The following is a 16,329-nucleotide window of genomic DNA, read 5'->3' as shown; positions in this document are numbered from 1 at the left end:
AACAGCCTGCCAAGGTTCCATATGCTATGATGTCCTCAAAAGGACTAGTGTCTTGGAAGCAACCTGAGAAACAAACCTTGGACAACTATAGTCAGGGACCCTATCTACCCAAATGACTGTCTAGATATCTCCAGTACAGAGTGTACTAAGACAAGAGATTCATTCTGGAGACTATAGATTGGAGAGCCTTCTGATGCCCTGTCGGGAGAGCAGACACAGAAAGAGCATGGGAAAGACTGAGAACCTACTAGTATTCTACATAGTAGAGAGGCCAACAGGTGCCTGGCCGAGCCTGTGTTGCTGTCATAGGAAAAGGCAGAGCAACCAGCCCCTGATCCTCAGTGGCTAGCACCATGGCAGTCTATCTTGGCTGTGATGTGCCACACTTATTGGAGGGTCATTTTCAACAAGAATATGCTTTGGAATTCAAGATTCTGCCACAATTACAAAATGAACTCATTGCAAGGTCTGACTTTTGAAACTGTATAGGTAAAGCACCTGGCTCTAGCAAACAGGGGAAGTAGATAGCATGTGCTAACGTACTCACCTTGAATGTGACATGTGTGTCTGAAAGGAGAGGGCCTTCAACTTCAATGATGGGTGTTGACTGATCTCTGCTGATGACATGGATACTCCCTCCTCCACTAGCATCTATCCCATCTGCCAGGCTTGGAGGTGAAGCACTATCTGTGGTATTAAGTGCTTTCGCTAAGGTGTCAAATGCCCTACGAGCAAAAATGAAACAGACATCATCAATGGCAAATAAACAGTAAGAAAGCCCTAGCTAATTCTACTTAGATCTCATGTGCTTTCCTCTACACCGAGGTCTCAATATTGCATCGGATTACAAATTAACAGGAGGACTGTGTAGCTCCCAGTAAGTCCCCATCTGGCCTGACACTAAGGCCAGAATAGAGCACAGAAGAGTAAAACACAAGGGCCAAGCAGCAGGGAAGAAACACCCTGAGCAGCTAGCCAATGCCACCTGGAACCAACTATTGCTTTCCATTAGCTAGCATGTACCACTCAGAAAACAGGTGTGAGCAAAGAGAAACAGAAACAGAAAGAGGTATGCTGTTTTGTGCAGGTTCATTACACAGTGCTCGAGTCAAAGAACATTTGTTTGATGAAGACCCCGGTTTAAGGAGCCAACTGCAGCTCTGACTGCCTTATTGTCACATGATATAAGTGGGTTCTCCTTCATTGTAAATTCCCATAGTTAAATGTGGAAGACAACAGATATGTGGGGTTGTTTTGACAACTTTATAGTTCTTTAATTAGACACAAGTTGGAGTATTTTTGAAGTATGTAGTTCACTGGCACAGCGCTTGTCTTATACACAAGCAGAGGCAGAGGTCAATTTCCAGGACCAAAAATAAAAATATAAAACTCATTTATAGCATAAGTGCCAAATGTTGGCATCTATCCTTACAACACAGTGCCAGGAATGTAGAGTATCAGAGGGGCTCATACCGAGTAATCTCACTTGCAGACTGGTCCTCTGGCTGCATTTCTGAAGCATCACCGTTGTTCAAAGATTCACTCAGGTTGGCCAAAGAGGTCACTACATTTGCCAGTGTACCTAGAGCTCCTTGGCTTGTTTCAGCCTATTAAAAAAATAATAGTAATATAGTAACACTAAAAAATGAGCATACACAGGAGAATGACTTAAGGGCAATGAAATGAAGAAGGTATCATGTTTATCTAAGGCCAGCTTCTAGGTGTGAATGGAGTCATGCTAGGAAGATCTTTTTGTATATCAACTGGATCAGAATGGATCAGGCTTTTGTGTTTTTGTATTTTGGTTACAGCCACATACACAGATCCACATATGTGATGCAATAACATTGTGATAAAATGACAGAACAGATAAAGTAGCACACCACTCCACCCAGCCCCAGTAGCAAAGTTTAAGCACAGAACTGATTAATAAATTACGGTAGAACCACAACATACTGTGCAGATGGCACAATGGGAGATGACCTCTTGGACCAACAGACATCTCAGTCTATAAGTTCGTTATTTATGGCTCATTTGTTAGCCTATTACAAATTATCTAATGGGAAAGAACTGGAGCTTTTACAAAAGGCTGCTTTAGAAAAAATAGCTACCTTCCCAGCATAATGGGAGCCTGCCAATATGTAGAATAAGGGGATTACATTAATAGGGAACAGAACCATAGAATGTCTACAAAGATGCCATGTGAAGAACCATTGAATGTCCACAAAGCTGCCATGTGATAGTGACTATTGCCATTCAGCCCTGAGTGGAGTATCTGAAAACCACAAGCATCTTTAGAACAAGTCCTAGGATGACTATTATCATGAGAAATTAATGTAGCTACAGGAGGCTATGCTTTCAGCATCATGTCTGATGGCCAAGAGAGCAGGTATAGTTGGAAAAGCAGCCTGCACTGCAACACAGGAGAGAGTGTTACCTTGGAATCCGCGGCCAGGAGAACTGTACCATCCTCACGTATCAAAGGCTGTTGGATGTTCACAAGCATCCCTGGATCAAGAAGACCTGTTTGTCTATTTAAGACACAAAGAAACCCAGAGTAGTATCTAACATTTTCTGCACATTATGTTCATGCTACATTCAGTTGGCTTCCATATATGCCAGGCAGTCTACAAGAGAAAAGCTGTAACATTCAGCCCAGGGTGAGTGGCCACTTGTCTGCTCTCGCTCATGAGCTCGTTACAAAGCTAGGCATCAGGCTGAGGGAGCACAGAACACAGATGCCTAACCCTAGGCCTTCTATACTAACTGTGGCCATTCTTCCCAAAGTTTAACTGATACTCAAAGAATTGTCCAGAGACCCTCAACTCCAGCTTTTGTGTAATACATTTTGGATTTCTGGCTCCTTATTTCAGTTCTCTTTAAAACCAGTTCAACACAGTGTGTTAAAAAGAATGAACAAGTTAGTTTGTGGCATCTGGTATTTTCTTCTATATTGTAAAAAAAAAAAAAAAAAAAAAAAAAAAGGCCTTTATTTTGAGCTATAGACAGCTAATGAATAAAGTCTAACCCTTAGGATCAGTTGTGTCCTGAAGTGACTCTCAGCAACCTTAAGTGGATCAAAAGACAGAATGAGACATGCCAGAGCTATGGGAAGCAGGTGAGAGCCACGTGTGTGCCCTTTCCAGGAATATCTGTGCTTCTTCAGGCCAGTGTGGAGGCTGAACACAGTACTACTTTGTGGGAACAGGAGACTGACCTTGCTCCATCTTTGTCTGCCACAAATGTGGGAGTGGCTATCAGAGGACTTCTCAGGTCTTTCCGGATATAGATCTTCTCAGTGGAAGCAGCACAATTGCTTGGTTTCTCCCGTTGCACATCAAAGGGCTTCCGTTCACTCTGTACAGCTTAAATGACAACATATTCACATTTAGAGAAAAAGAATCAAATGAATAAACACTGTAACATGCTGAAGTTGTTTCTTAGCAAATCTGTAACTCTGGCATTTGGTCACCATGGGCTTTCCAATCAATGCAAAGAGTCAAAATCAACAACCCCAAAGCAAAGGCATACAAAGGCTCAAGATGGCAGGTGATGCTTGCTCAGAAACTGCCACTCTGATGTGACCTAAGGAGGCCAATATATTCTACTGTTTGGGTTTTTTTTTTGTTTTGTTTTGTTTTGTTTTTAAACTTCTGTCACTAACCAGCTGGGCTCAGCCCAGGATAAGAAATGTCAATCTTCAAGTGGATCCTTCATATAGATTATACCATGCCACAAATTGCTAGAGTCCAACTTCATTCAGTCTGAAGAGCTTCAGCAAACTGGAGGCTGTTAGCTACATACAGCAATTTCTTTCCCAGCAACCAAGCTTAAGCATGGGCATATAGGGGCTGGAGAAAGCTCAGAAGTTAAGAATATATTACTCTTAAAGGGGACCAGAGTTCAGTTCCCAGCACTCACTTTAGACAGCTTACAACTGCCTGCAACTACAGCACTAGGGAGATCTAAGGCCCTTGATAGGTGCATACATTCATATGTACACAGTATACATAGACACATACACATACATAATTAAAACTAAAATAAAATTTTAAATGATATATGTTTGTCACAAGCAACTGAAGAAAATCTAGATCTTGGGGGGGTGGGGTGTACAGTTTATGTATATACAGAGGCCAGAGATCAACATTGAGGATTTTCTATTACTGTTTTTCTCCTTTGTTTTGATTTAGGGTCTTTCAGTGATCATGGAGATCACTGATTGGCTAGGTTGGCATGGCCAGCAAGCTCTGCTGATCTACCTGTCTTCACCCCTAGTGCTACAACTACACACATTAGTAACACCACCCAGCTCTTACACAGGTGCCTGAAATCTGAATTCACATCTTCATGCTAATACAGTAGACACTTTACACATCGAGCCATCTCCCCAGCCCACAAACTGTTCTTGTTTTGTTTTGTTTTTCGAGACAGGGTTTCTCTGTGTATCCCTGGCTGTCCTGGAACTCACTCTGTAGACCAGGCTGTTCTCGAGCTCAGAAATCCGCCTGCCTCTGCCTCCCGAGTTCTGCACAAACTGTTCTTAAAAGCAAGAGACCAAGCCTTGGGTCCAGATGCCTTACTACTAAGTTGAAATGCAGTTGGACTGTGAGTTTGCAACTATGCTTGTGATTGACCAAGTTTAGTCCCATCACTGCTTACAACTAAGGACAACCTGTAAGTATGACAGTGCAGACCTACCCTAAGCTAGACATGTATATATTATACTGACTGTGGTTGTACAGGTTGCAAGCATACTTCTTGTTCCCCAGTGAATTTTGTATTGTCCTAGTCCTAGAATAGGAAACAATAATGAAATCCACTGGCTCTAGTCTTCCTAGGAGCCATGAGGCACTATTAGCCTGTTGTAGGCCTGACTCTGTTCCTTTCCATCCTTACTGTACACTTAAGCACAGCTTGCTCACAGTGACTTTTCTGTGTTGCCTATTTTGGGACCTGGTTCTTAAGATTTCACCGTTAGAAACTGATTCAATGAATGGTCCTTGTGAATGAAAGACTAGTTTCAGAATACTACTGAGAGGAGGGTTTCAACCCTTTTGTGGCTGCTTCCACTTGGATGGGTCACAGACGAGGCCCAGGGATTGAGAAAGGAACTGTTTCTGGTAACTCTTTAGCCTTGGTCTCAGCTTTACTCTGAAGCTGTCGTTACCTAATCTCCATTCCTCCTGTCCTGTTTTCTGATTGATTGGGAAAGGGACTTTCGTATATACCATGTATACTGTCAAAACCCAGTAGTGTCAGCTCTGGACTACCTGGCTGCCCAGAATTTAGGTAAAGCACAATGAAGCTTTTCTGAGTATTTCCACCACCCCCTCCCCTACTTCCCACCCCCTTTAAAGTCAAAGGTAAACCACACCTATTTAGCAGGCATTTACTAGCTTGATGGGGCCCTGCTACTCACACTCCATTTTCATGCCCATCTCCAGGCACTTCTTCAGCCGGCAGAACTGGCAGCGGTTACGGTGGTGCTTGTTGATGATGCAGTCTTGGCTGCTCCGACAGCTGTAGGTCAGATTCTTCCTCACGCTCCTTTTGAAGAAACCTTTGCAACCTTCACAACTGACAGCCCCATAGTGCCGGCCTGAAGGGAAGTGAATGAGCACATGATTTGGCTCCTCATGAGCAGAGGTGAACTGTCCCAGCCCTGTTCTCACTGGGTGCACTGTCAGGTGCTGTCACCACAGGGGTTAATGACAGCCCAACACTATGTCTACCTCATATGTCCATATCTCTACAGAAACCTTGTAAGGTCATGATGGAAACCCAAAGCTCATATATGATGTGACTGCTCTTGGCACACAACCATCCCAACACACAGAGCAGTTCAGGCAACTCTCCTCCAGTCTGCATACTTGGCTATAGAAGCAGCTTGGTGTCTACTCTTACTGCCAGACTAAACAGTCTATCATTCCTATATTCTTGCTTACTTTCTGAGTCAAAGTCCTTGTCTCTAAGCACCCCCTTGAGGCCCTTCCAGGAACATGGCTACAAATCACAGCTCATTTCTCTGCTCACTTACTCGGTCTTTATTTAGCTAATGACCTCAGCTCATCCTTCTTAGCTGATAAAGTGCTACTGTATATCATAACCTTATACTTTCTGGACTTCTCTTGCTTCCAGAACCCAAGCCTACACAGCTCAACTGTTAGGAAACTTCACAGCATCACTGTTCACACTGACTAGAGATTAATTTGGAGGATCTCATTTTCCTTTGAAGCACTATGGTACTGAATTGACCCCATGTCAATACTGCCTTGACCTTTTTTTGTAATGTCTCCTTAAATTTGCTATCTGGGTGACTTCTAAGAGCTGGAAACAGTGGCACTATAAGGCTATGTGATGAGGCCTTTCCTTGAAGCTCAGAAGAACCCTGAGCAACAAGGAAACCAGGCAGTTTTTGGCTGTTTCTGTCCCTACTTCATGTATTCGAACATCTGCAGTGTGTCTCCTTGTTTAGCAGACATAGATTTTGCTCAAACACTCCAATGAGAAAGTCCATTTCGATTATAGGAAAATGTACAAGATGTCTGGACAGCCTGGAGAAACACAATCAGAACCAGTGACAGCGCTGTCTACCTGCTTCCAGGGGAAGATGGGCCTTTAAGTGGTAGGATGGACTGGCTTTACCAAGACAAGGTAGGATCAGAAGCAGGTACCAATGGCAGAGAAATGGTAAAACCAGCTTAAAGGAAAAAAAAAAAAAAAAACAAAGCTTCTGAAGATGCTTCCTTCTGAAGCATCCTCCTAGATTTGGTCAAACCCCTTTTTCAAAAGGACAAAATGAAATCCAGGACAACAAACCCTCCAGACTTCCTGTGAGTGGAAAAAAGCTGCTTCAGAACTCAGGTCTATGCCCCAGATCCCTGAGCTGAGCTTCTTCATTCCCACTGCCTGCCTTACTGCTTTGCTTACCTTCTATGGCTCCCCAGTGCTAGCAAGCCTCCTGTCTCCATCAGAGCACTAACTGCGGAAGCCTTTGGGCTCTCCTTGAAGGACACCAGAAACACAGATTTAAATAACTCACCAGAGGCCTTGGGTCTCCACTAAGAGTACACACACACACACACACACACACACACACTCACACACAGAGAGAGAGAGAGAGAGAGAGGCATGCATGCACGTCTGCGTACACTTTTCCAAGGGGCACAGCATGGTTCCTACTCCATCATAGAAGCTTATCACACAGGGTTTAGTAAAAGGATAAAAAGAAAAGTGAGACAATTTGGATCGGGGGAATTATATACATAACACACCTTGGGTGATATAAACAAGATGAGAAAAATTTTTTTACTTAATAGCATATAAACAATTGGAAACAAATCTCAGAGTTTCTTGACTTTTCCTATCAATTTGAATAATCTGACAACTACTTTGCTTATTATGTGAGGTTCATGTTTGAAACCTACATAAAATGTTCTTTCTCAACTAACCACTTTCCTACCCTATAAAAGGTCATGTTGCTCCTTGATACGTGCCAGAAGCCGGAGTCACATACCAGAGGCTTTGTCGCCACAGACCACACAGTACTCCACCACCTGGGGCCGCTGGACGTCTGCCTTCCCCAGCAAACGCTCCACAGAAGCAGAATCCGTGACGATCTAAGATGTTGGCAAACAAACAGTGCCAATTAAAAGCTAGATAACTAAGTAAAGTAACATCTAGTTGTGCATCCCCCTGTCTTAGGCATCTAAACTAAAAGAACTCTAGGTAGAACTAGGATTACTTTAACCAACAGCTTCTTCATTCAACAGCCAGGTAATTCTGCTTCCCCACTGGCCTGCACATGTCAATGATTACTCTATCCTGTGACTATCACCAAAACTGGAGGCCACATAGGGATCACATATAGATTCTCTAAGGTAAAGAATAGGTAAGGTTCTTCAGCTATGTTTCTCATCCCATCGAACAACATGGAAATATACAACCTGGCATGTTTGTCACACCCAGACTTTCCTGATTGGACTGTTTGTTGAAGCACCTGGTAATGGAGAGATGAACTAGTACAGCTGACAACAGAAGCCTGCTATTTCCTCTCACTTGTAGGTAACTCTCTAGATTACAAACAGTGCTATCCATCTAGGAGAAAACAACTGATATCAAGCTAAGAAATTTTAAAGAATGGTTATTTTTAAAATGTACTTAATTTGAGCACACAATAGACCTTCAAACGAATCTCACACGATTGGGCCGTATACAGAAATCAGGTAAAAACCACCTGTGAAATGACAACATCAGAAGCCAGTCTTTCACAAACCTGTGCTTTTTAACAAAATGGATAGTTGAACATCAAAAGATCAGAACACACTTTAGGAGAAGGAGAATAAGATAGATAATGCTGGTTAGCTGTACTGCTAGCTCTCTCAGAGAACTTTCTGAAAGCAGAACACACTGGCTGTCTAAGTCTAGCTCATCAAGGGAAAAAGGAGGTTCTGAAGTTTCTCTCTATAGTAGAAAGAATGCTCCACACATCAGTAATAGCCAAACAGTGGGACTAACCAGGTATCAACCAATAGATGAAAGGATAAAAACAAGGGCTGGCGGATGGGTCAGTCAGTAAAGACCTTGCTGTGTAAGCACAAGGCCAGTAAGACCTTGGATCACCAGGCTTACTGGTCAGGCAGGCAGCCTCTCCAAATTAGTTTTGAGAGACATATCAAAAAATAAGATGTAGAGCCAGCAAAAAGTCTCAGTGGGAAGAGGCACCCGCTGCTAACCCTGACAATCTGAGTTCAATCCCATGAACCCACATGCGAGGAGCCAACTCTTGTAAGATGCCCCCTGGCCTCCACACATATGCTGTACCATGTATGCATTCATATGTAAAATACAAAATATAAATTTGCCATATATGTAATATAAAATGTCATAAATATATAAATGCATCAAAAATATTTTAAACAGATATAGAGTCTGAAGAGATGTCTTTGAAGTTAAGAGTTCATAATGTTCTTGTGGAAGACTCAAATTCAGTTCTCAGCACTCAAATTTGGGGAGTTCACAACTGCTTACAACTCTAACTCTAGGTGACTGAACACCTCTCAAGTTTCTACAAGCATCTAAACTTACTAAAAATATGCACTTGAACACACAAACACTCCCATGGGCTGGGAGTGGGTGAGGTGCGAGCAGGAAATTGAGCAGGGCTTGAGGGAAAGGGAATAGAACACTGACTTCTCCCATCTTTTCACCGTGGCTTATGTGTGAGAGCCCAAATAGGTACAGTGTTTCAGTTTGGGAAGATGAAAAGATTTACAGATGGGGCTACAATAATGATTAAGATGGTAAATTTTACATTATGGACAATTCACAAATTAAAAAACAAAAATCAAGCCAGATATGGTGGCATATACCTTTAATCCCAGCATTCGGGAGGCAGAAACAGGCAGATCTCTGTGACTTCGAGGCCAACATGGTCTACATAATGAGTTCCAAGACAGGCAGGGCTATATAAAGACCCTGTCTCAAAAATAAGTCAAAAAAAATTTAACATAGACTATGTCAAAACATACTTGTTCCTGACTACTCTGAGGCGCTGGCATAGAGCCTCCAACCTTACAATTGGCCCTGCTTTCCCCTCAGCATCTTTATTTATTTGTTTGTTTATTTGTTTATTGTGGCTGCCCTTATTGATTGAATGTGGCTGCTCCCAATCCCATCTTGCTCATCTTGCTCCTCCCTCTCAGAATAGAAATAGGTAAGACAGAGCAGGAGACAGAAGTACAGAATAGTTTCTGGAAAATATGTCATATCAAAATGAAGAACTGGACCTAGGTTGGCCACCTACATGAGACTGAGGTAAGAGTGGTCAGCTCCAGAGGGTGCCTTAAAGATATCTGAGGCTAATGGTTTCCACCATGCGGCCCTTTAAGAACAATTCTCCAGTGGCCTCATAACCTTGCCTATGCCAGTGTCTTTTCCTTGGATTAGCTTTTATCCCTTCTTACTGTTCCTGCTTGTCTTCTGGGTGTGGCCGTTCAATTTACTGGTTTTTAATTTAGCTAAGGCAGCAATCCCACCATGCTTGTAAATTCCCAAAGGCAAGGCAAAACTGAGCTGAGAAGTGGTTCAGTACCTCGTCTGGAAACAACCACCTGTCAATGGGCCTTACCTGGATCCTGCCAGGGACAAGGTTGTCCGAGGTGGTGAATATGAGCTGCTTGGCACTGGATGTTTCCGGAGAAGCCAGGATCACCTTCCCAGTTCCAGCTCCATCTGGGCTGGTTAGGATGAACTGCTGTTTAGAGGATCCAGAGGCATCCACTGCGGTGACTATCTGGATCTTTTGTCCTGTCTGCTGGTCTGTTACAATCTACAAGATATAACATAGAAGCCCCTTTGCTTGGTGTGTCTTTAGACCTGTTTAGACCTGTCTGCACTTGCAGACAGTGCTTAGGAGGTGATCACTAGAATGGATGCTGGTCTAAGATATACTGCACCAGTTGTGATGGCTAATCTCTACTGTCAACTTGACGGGATTTAGAAGCACTAAGGAAACACATCTAGCTGCCTATGTGAGTCTTTCCAGAAAAATTGGACAATGCAGGGAAGACCCACCCTGAATGCAAGTGGTGCCATTCCATGAAATGGAACTCTGGACTGAATAGAATAAAAGGGAGAAAATGAGCTAAGCACCAGCAATCAATCTGTTCTGCTTCTGGACTGGATGCAATATGGCCTTCTGTTTCTGCTGCCATAATTACTTTGACTGGTATCTTATCAAAACAATAAGTAAGATAAATATATAGTGAGCTTTTCAGAAATTATTTTTTTCAAAAATTACTTTTATTCTAGGATCCTTTCTTTAGTATTTTTAGAATTAAAAGGCCCTTTTTGAAGATAATCATAAAAATAGATAGGCTTAGACATTTTTTAAGAGGGGGTGGAGTGGATACTGGTGGGACATGCCTTTAATCCTAGCACTTGGGAGGGGGAGTTGGGCGATCCTGAGTTCAAGGCCAGCCTGGTCTATAAAGCTAGTTCCAGAATAGCCAGGGCTAAATACAGAAACCCTGTCTCAAACAAAACAAAACAAAACAATAAAAAGCACCCCATCCTCTCAATAGTCAAAAAAGACAGCATTAACTCTTCAAAAATCTGGAGATGGTTGCTTTAAAGAAGTGATAGTTTTTTAGGGAAGGTCCTGTAAGGAGTCTGTCTTGGGTGGCTGAATTCACTTGGCTCTCCATTGTGATTCTTCACCAACCCACTCCATTTTCTGAGTCTGAGATCTCTTTGAGGCTACATCTAACTTTACTGTTGTGTGGTCAGGCCAAAAGAGGCCTAGCACTTGGAGAGAAGATATTAAGACTGTGGAATGTAGTGACACAGCAGAAGGCCTGACCCCAATTCCTTGAAAACTGAAAGTCTTTTCTTCCTTGAACTCATAATTCTTTTCCCTCAGACTCTGAAGGGCTGGGACTACAGGTGTGCAACACCACATTGGGCTTTTATGTGCATATCATTTATTCTATGAGGAACACTAAGAAAACACAGAGCATGACCTTGAGCTTGGTGTGTTCGCAAGTCACATTATCCTTGACTAGCGTCCACAAAAGACCATGAAACAACAGAAGCAAGCTTTGAAATAGGTACAAGCACGCAGGGAGGCTAAGAAGAGGTTTTCTTAGACCCCGCAGCACCTCAATTTTATTCATATGTCTGGCCGGAAACTATTAAGTGGCAACACTTGAGGAAGCTTATCCTGCAGTCTTAGGAAGCTTATAGTAAGAGGCAAGCCCAGATTTCCCTACCTGAACAAATGTCCATGCTCTCTGCTCACCAGTAAGAGACAACTCGAGTGGGGAGGACAGAGGAGAGATCCAGTTCTCTGTGACTTTCTACCCATTCAAAGCTGATGGACACATTACACATTAGTAAAAGAGATGAGCACAACTCATATTATATGTTTTTCTGCATACTTATTCCAGGGAATAAGGTGAAAGAAAGAAAAATGGGTAGAAAACTGCTTTTTTTGTTGTTGTTTTGTTTTGTTTTTCGAGATGGTGTTTCTCTGTGTAGCCCTGGCTGTCCTGGAACTCACTTTGTAGACCAGGCTGGCCTCGAACTCAGAAATCCGCCTGTCTCTGCCTCCCAAGTGCTGGGATTAAAGAAACTGCCATTTTAAATACAGTATAGTGGAACTAAACTAATAAGGTGAGGTGATACAACACCACAGACTACAATGTTACTAAAGTGCACTTAAAATGTTTTTCTTTTTTTGTAATGTATATTTCACTAACAATTATATATCATTTGTAGGTGGTCTTAAAGTATTGAAATGTAAAATGCAAACACTAGAGCAACAACTGAAAGCACATAAATATCTATCATAATCAAGAAGAGGAACTTCAGGCAATTAACACAGAAATTACATGAAAGGGTGATAATAATCTTAAATTATTGATAATCACATAAGTGTGAATTTTTTCATACGCCAGTAAAAATACAGCAATTATTATAACATATTTCATATATATGAAACAATGTTAAGATGAAAAGACAAAAGATGTACCTTGTACATAAAAATAAAAAGCAAAACAGAAAAACAGTAACAAAAAGATGGAGTAACTACATTAATTTCAAACAAAATAAACTTCAAAACAAGGAAACAATTGGGCCCTACGAGAAAGGTATTACATAATGAGAATTGATTCTCAAAGAAAGGTGTAGTAATCCAAATTCATGTGCCCAAAACCAAGAAGCAAAATATATAAGGAATCTGGGGTTAGCATGTGCAAAACCCTAGGTTACAGCATTAGGATCAAAACCCTAAACCAGTCAAGCAAATAAAACAAGGCAAAACCAGATAGAACTAGAGGAAGGAACAAAGAACTCCATAGCTATGTTGGAGAGGTCAATGCCTTCCTGTAAGCACTAGCAAGCAGGCATCAAAGCTAGTAAGGAACAGCAGGCTAAGTAGTATGATCAGCTTGATATAAACGGCATTTATATGATATTCCCTCTACCACCCACAATACCTCAATTCTCAAAACTGCTCAGGATAGTCACTAACAGAAACTACATTCTGGCTCTTATAATGCATTGTAAAAGTTTGCAGAGTAGAAAGCATATGAAGTATGTTCTCAAACTCAGTGAGACTGAAACAGAAATCCTAACAATATACTTTTGAATAAAACATAGGCTGAAGACAAAGTCATAAGAGCGATCTTACCTTAGGCTAAGTGGGGCTTACAGCAGAAGTCTTGGCTAGTTATTTGGCACCTAAAGCCATCTACTCAGCTAGAGCTAATACAAAAAGCTAGAGTAAACACTCCAAGGTCTAATTCTGCAGAATCCCAACATTTTCCATTAGGGAAATGAAGTACCATAGGAAACTACCACCAGAGCCTTGATTAAACCAGTATTATTCCCCACTTTACAGATGGTTTCCATACCTCTTCCTAAATACATAGTAATCTTTCCTATAAGGCAGATACTCAGCTGAAGGACCATGGATACTTCAGTAGTTATTCCTTACCATATAATACTTTGTAACAAATTTAAATAATTTTAACAAAATTAGGTATCATTTTCAAAAGATCTGTTGGTTGAAAATTAAGGGGAGTAAATACAGGGAAGGATGAGGAAAACTACTTTTTTGTTCATAAAATGTGAAAATTACACAAAAACAATAGTTTATTATGTACATTTACATAAATATAAAAGCTACACAGCACCGACGTATCATTTAGCAAACTGACAGTTAAAAGTACAACATAATATTAAATATGGAGAAACAGATGCTTCCAGGATAGATTGGTGAAAACATCAATCAGTAAGCCTCCTTTAGGAACAGTGTGACAAAATGGAATATCAACTAATTGCGCAATAGAAATAGTGGCATCTATTTTGCACTGTGTATGCCAGTTGGCTTTCTAACAACTTAACTCAAACCTAGACTTATCTAGGAAGATGAAAATCTTTTTTTTCCCTGTGTTCACAGTGTCTTTATTATTTTGTATCCTGAATTACACAACTCCATTTATTAAACTCATGAGATCTGATTAAGCCCTCGAAAATCTGTGCTTGCTCATTTGTCTTAGGGTTTTCCTGCTGTGAACAGACACCATGACCAAGGCAAGTCTTATAAAAAAACAACATTTACTTGGGGCTGGCTTACAGGTTCAGAGGTTCAGTCCATTATCATCAGTGTCACCGCGCAGGCAGAGCTGAGAGTTCTGTCTTCATCCAAAGGCTGCCAGTGGAAGACTGACTTCCAGGCAACTGGGGTGAGAGTCTTAAGTCCACACCCACAGTGACACACCTACTCCAACCAGGTCACACCTTTCCAACAAGGCTACACCTTCAAATGATGCCACTCCCTGGTCCAAGAATATACAAACCATCACATTCCACTCACTGGCCCTCATAGACTTGTTCAAAAACATGAGTCTATGGAGGCCATACTTAAACATAGCATAATGCAAATGCATTCCAACTTTCAAAGTCCTCATAGTCTATAGCAGTCTCAACATTGTTAAAAGTCCAAAGTTCAAGGGCTCTTCTGAGATTCATCCAACCAATTAACTGTAATCTTCAAAGCAAGGCAGGAAACCAGCTGGGCAAACTCCAAACTCTGCATCTCCATGGCTGATGTCAAAGCAGTCTTCAGATCTCCACTCCTTTTTCATGTTTATTGACTGCAACAAACTGCTTTCTCCTGGGCTAGTTCCACTCCCTGTTAGCAGCTTTCCTCAGCATGTATCTCATGGCTCTGGCATCTTTAACATCCTTGAGTCTCCAAGGTAATTTCAATGTTACAGCTTCTTGTTTCAGTGTCTGAGATTCCACTTGATATTTTGGACTCTTCCTAAGGGCTGGCATCACTTCTCCAGCTCTGCCCTCTGTTGCACTCTAAGCTCAGGTTGATCCACTCCACTATGGCTGCTGATCTTGGTGATCATCCCATGGTACTGATCTCTAATACACTGGGGTGTTCCACTCCAACTAGGCTTCACCAATAGCCTCTCATAGGCTCTCTTCATGGTGCCAAGCATCAAATCCTTTGCCTGACCCCTTCAGTCCAGGGCCATCAACTACAGCTGAGGCTACACCTTCACCAATGGCCTTCCATGACCTCTCACAGTGCAAAGCCTCAACTGTTCTTCATAACACCTTCATGCCTTCAAAACCAGTACCACCTAGGTGACTCTTAGACATTACCAAGTCCAGCTGCAGCATGAGGTACACCCTTGGCTATCTCTGGAACACAGCTTCTTTGTGCTCCCAGAAAACAACCCCCAGTTTCAACTCAGTGATGCTGTTCTCTTCTTAATCATTGCTAATGTCTTAGCTCCAGCTAACCAGCATCAATTGTCCCAGTAGTTCCTTCCATTCTTAACTCTAGAGCCAGAGCCACATGGCTGAAGCTGTCGAGTTCTGCTGCTTACAGGATCTAGAACATGATCCCCTTGTCCTATTACATTATCACTGGCTTTATGTTTTCTAAATCCTTCACTGACTAAGCTTGGCTATCCTGGTTCTTGCTCAGTAGATTGACCTTGAATGCAGAGATCAGCATGCCTGTCTCATGGGATTAAAGGTGTGTGCCACCATGCCTGGATCTAAATTCAGCTGGGTAGGACTCTTGCCCCAAGGTCCCACTCCCTTAATCTGTTATTTCCTAGAACACAGGATTTTGCTCCATTTCACTTCCTGGTATGCCTTTAATACTCAAACCATATATAATCCAAGTCTCCTCACCTTAGCCTCAGACAGACTTTTCAGACAAGGGCAAAAAGTAGCCACATTCTTCACCAAAATACCACAAAACAGTCTTTATGCCACATACTGAAATTCTTCTCCTTTGAAATCTCTTGGGCCAGGTCAACACAGTTCAAATTACTCCCAGCAACAAAGTCTTCCATATTCCTACTAGGATGACCCATTAAGCCCCATTTAAAGCATTCCACTGAGTTCCAAATCCAAAGTTCAAAAATACACATTCTTTCAAATAAAAGCATGGCCAGGCCTATCAGCAATACCCCAGTCCCTGGTACCAACTTCTGTCTTAGTTAGGGTTTTACTGCTGTGAACAGACACCATGACCAAGGCAAGTCTTATAAAAAACAACATTTAATTGGGGCTGGCTTACAGGTTCAGAGGTTCAGTCCATTACCATCAAGGTGGGAGCATGGCAGTAAAAAGGCAGGCATGGCACAGGCAGAGCTGAGAGTTCTATGTCTTCATCCAAAGGCTGCTAGTGGAAGACTCAAAGATGAAAATCTTAATTGAGAAAATGTCTCTATAAGATTGGCTTGTAGACAAGCCTATGGTATCTTTTCTTGATTAGTGATGTGAAAGGGT

At 41.9% G+C, this 16,329-nt stretch overlaps 1 protein-coding gene and 1 long non-coding RNA gene across 9 annotated transcripts in view; one reads left to right on the top strand and one right to left on the bottom strand.

Annotated features, from left to right (window-relative positions):
- Positions 1–16,329, bottom strand: part of Nr2c2 (nuclear receptor subfamily 2, group C, member 2) — an 81,641-nt gene that overhangs the window by 13,122 nt on the left and 52,190 nt on the right. For 6 of the 7 annotated variants that reach the window (NM_011630.3, XM_006505906.4, XM_006505902.2 and 3 more), the window contains 7 exons: positions 10,133–10,333; positions 7,520–7,622; positions 5,423–5,602; positions 3,218–3,365; positions 2,438–2,531; positions 1,474–1,607; positions 548–725 (listed from right to left, as the gene is read on the bottom strand). In NM_011630.3, the coding sequence (NP_035760.1) occupies positions 548–725; positions 1,474–1,607; positions 2,438–2,531; positions 3,218–3,365; positions 5,423–5,602; positions 7,520–7,622; positions 10,133–10,333 (1,038 nt within the window). Of the gene's footprint in view, positions 1–547; positions 726–1,473; positions 1,608–2,437; positions 2,532–3,217; positions 3,366–5,422; positions 5,603–7,465; positions 7,623–10,132; positions 10,334–16,329 lie in introns of all 7 variants that reach the window. The other variant, XM_017321518.1, reaches the window with a different exon arrangement.
- Positions 2,527–8,926, top strand: Gm46967. 2 transcript variants are annotated; one of them, XR_001785326.1, is made up of 3 exons: positions 2,527–5,649; positions 6,532–6,657; positions 7,476–8,926. It is a non-coding gene; the product is annotated as a predicted gene, 46967 (long non-coding RNA). The 2 variants fall into 2 exon arrangements; XR_003956470.1 differs by having other exon boundaries at positions 5,600–6,657.

Source organism: Mus musculus, chromosome 6, assembly GCF_000001635.26.
Source record: "Mus musculus strain C57BL/6J chromosome 6, GRCm38.p6 C57BL/6J".
NCBI classification, from domain to species: domain Eukaryota; kingdom Metazoa; phylum Chordata; class Mammalia; order Rodentia; family Muridae; genus Mus; species Mus musculus.
This window is presented reverse-complemented; position numbering and strand designations above follow the sequence as displayed.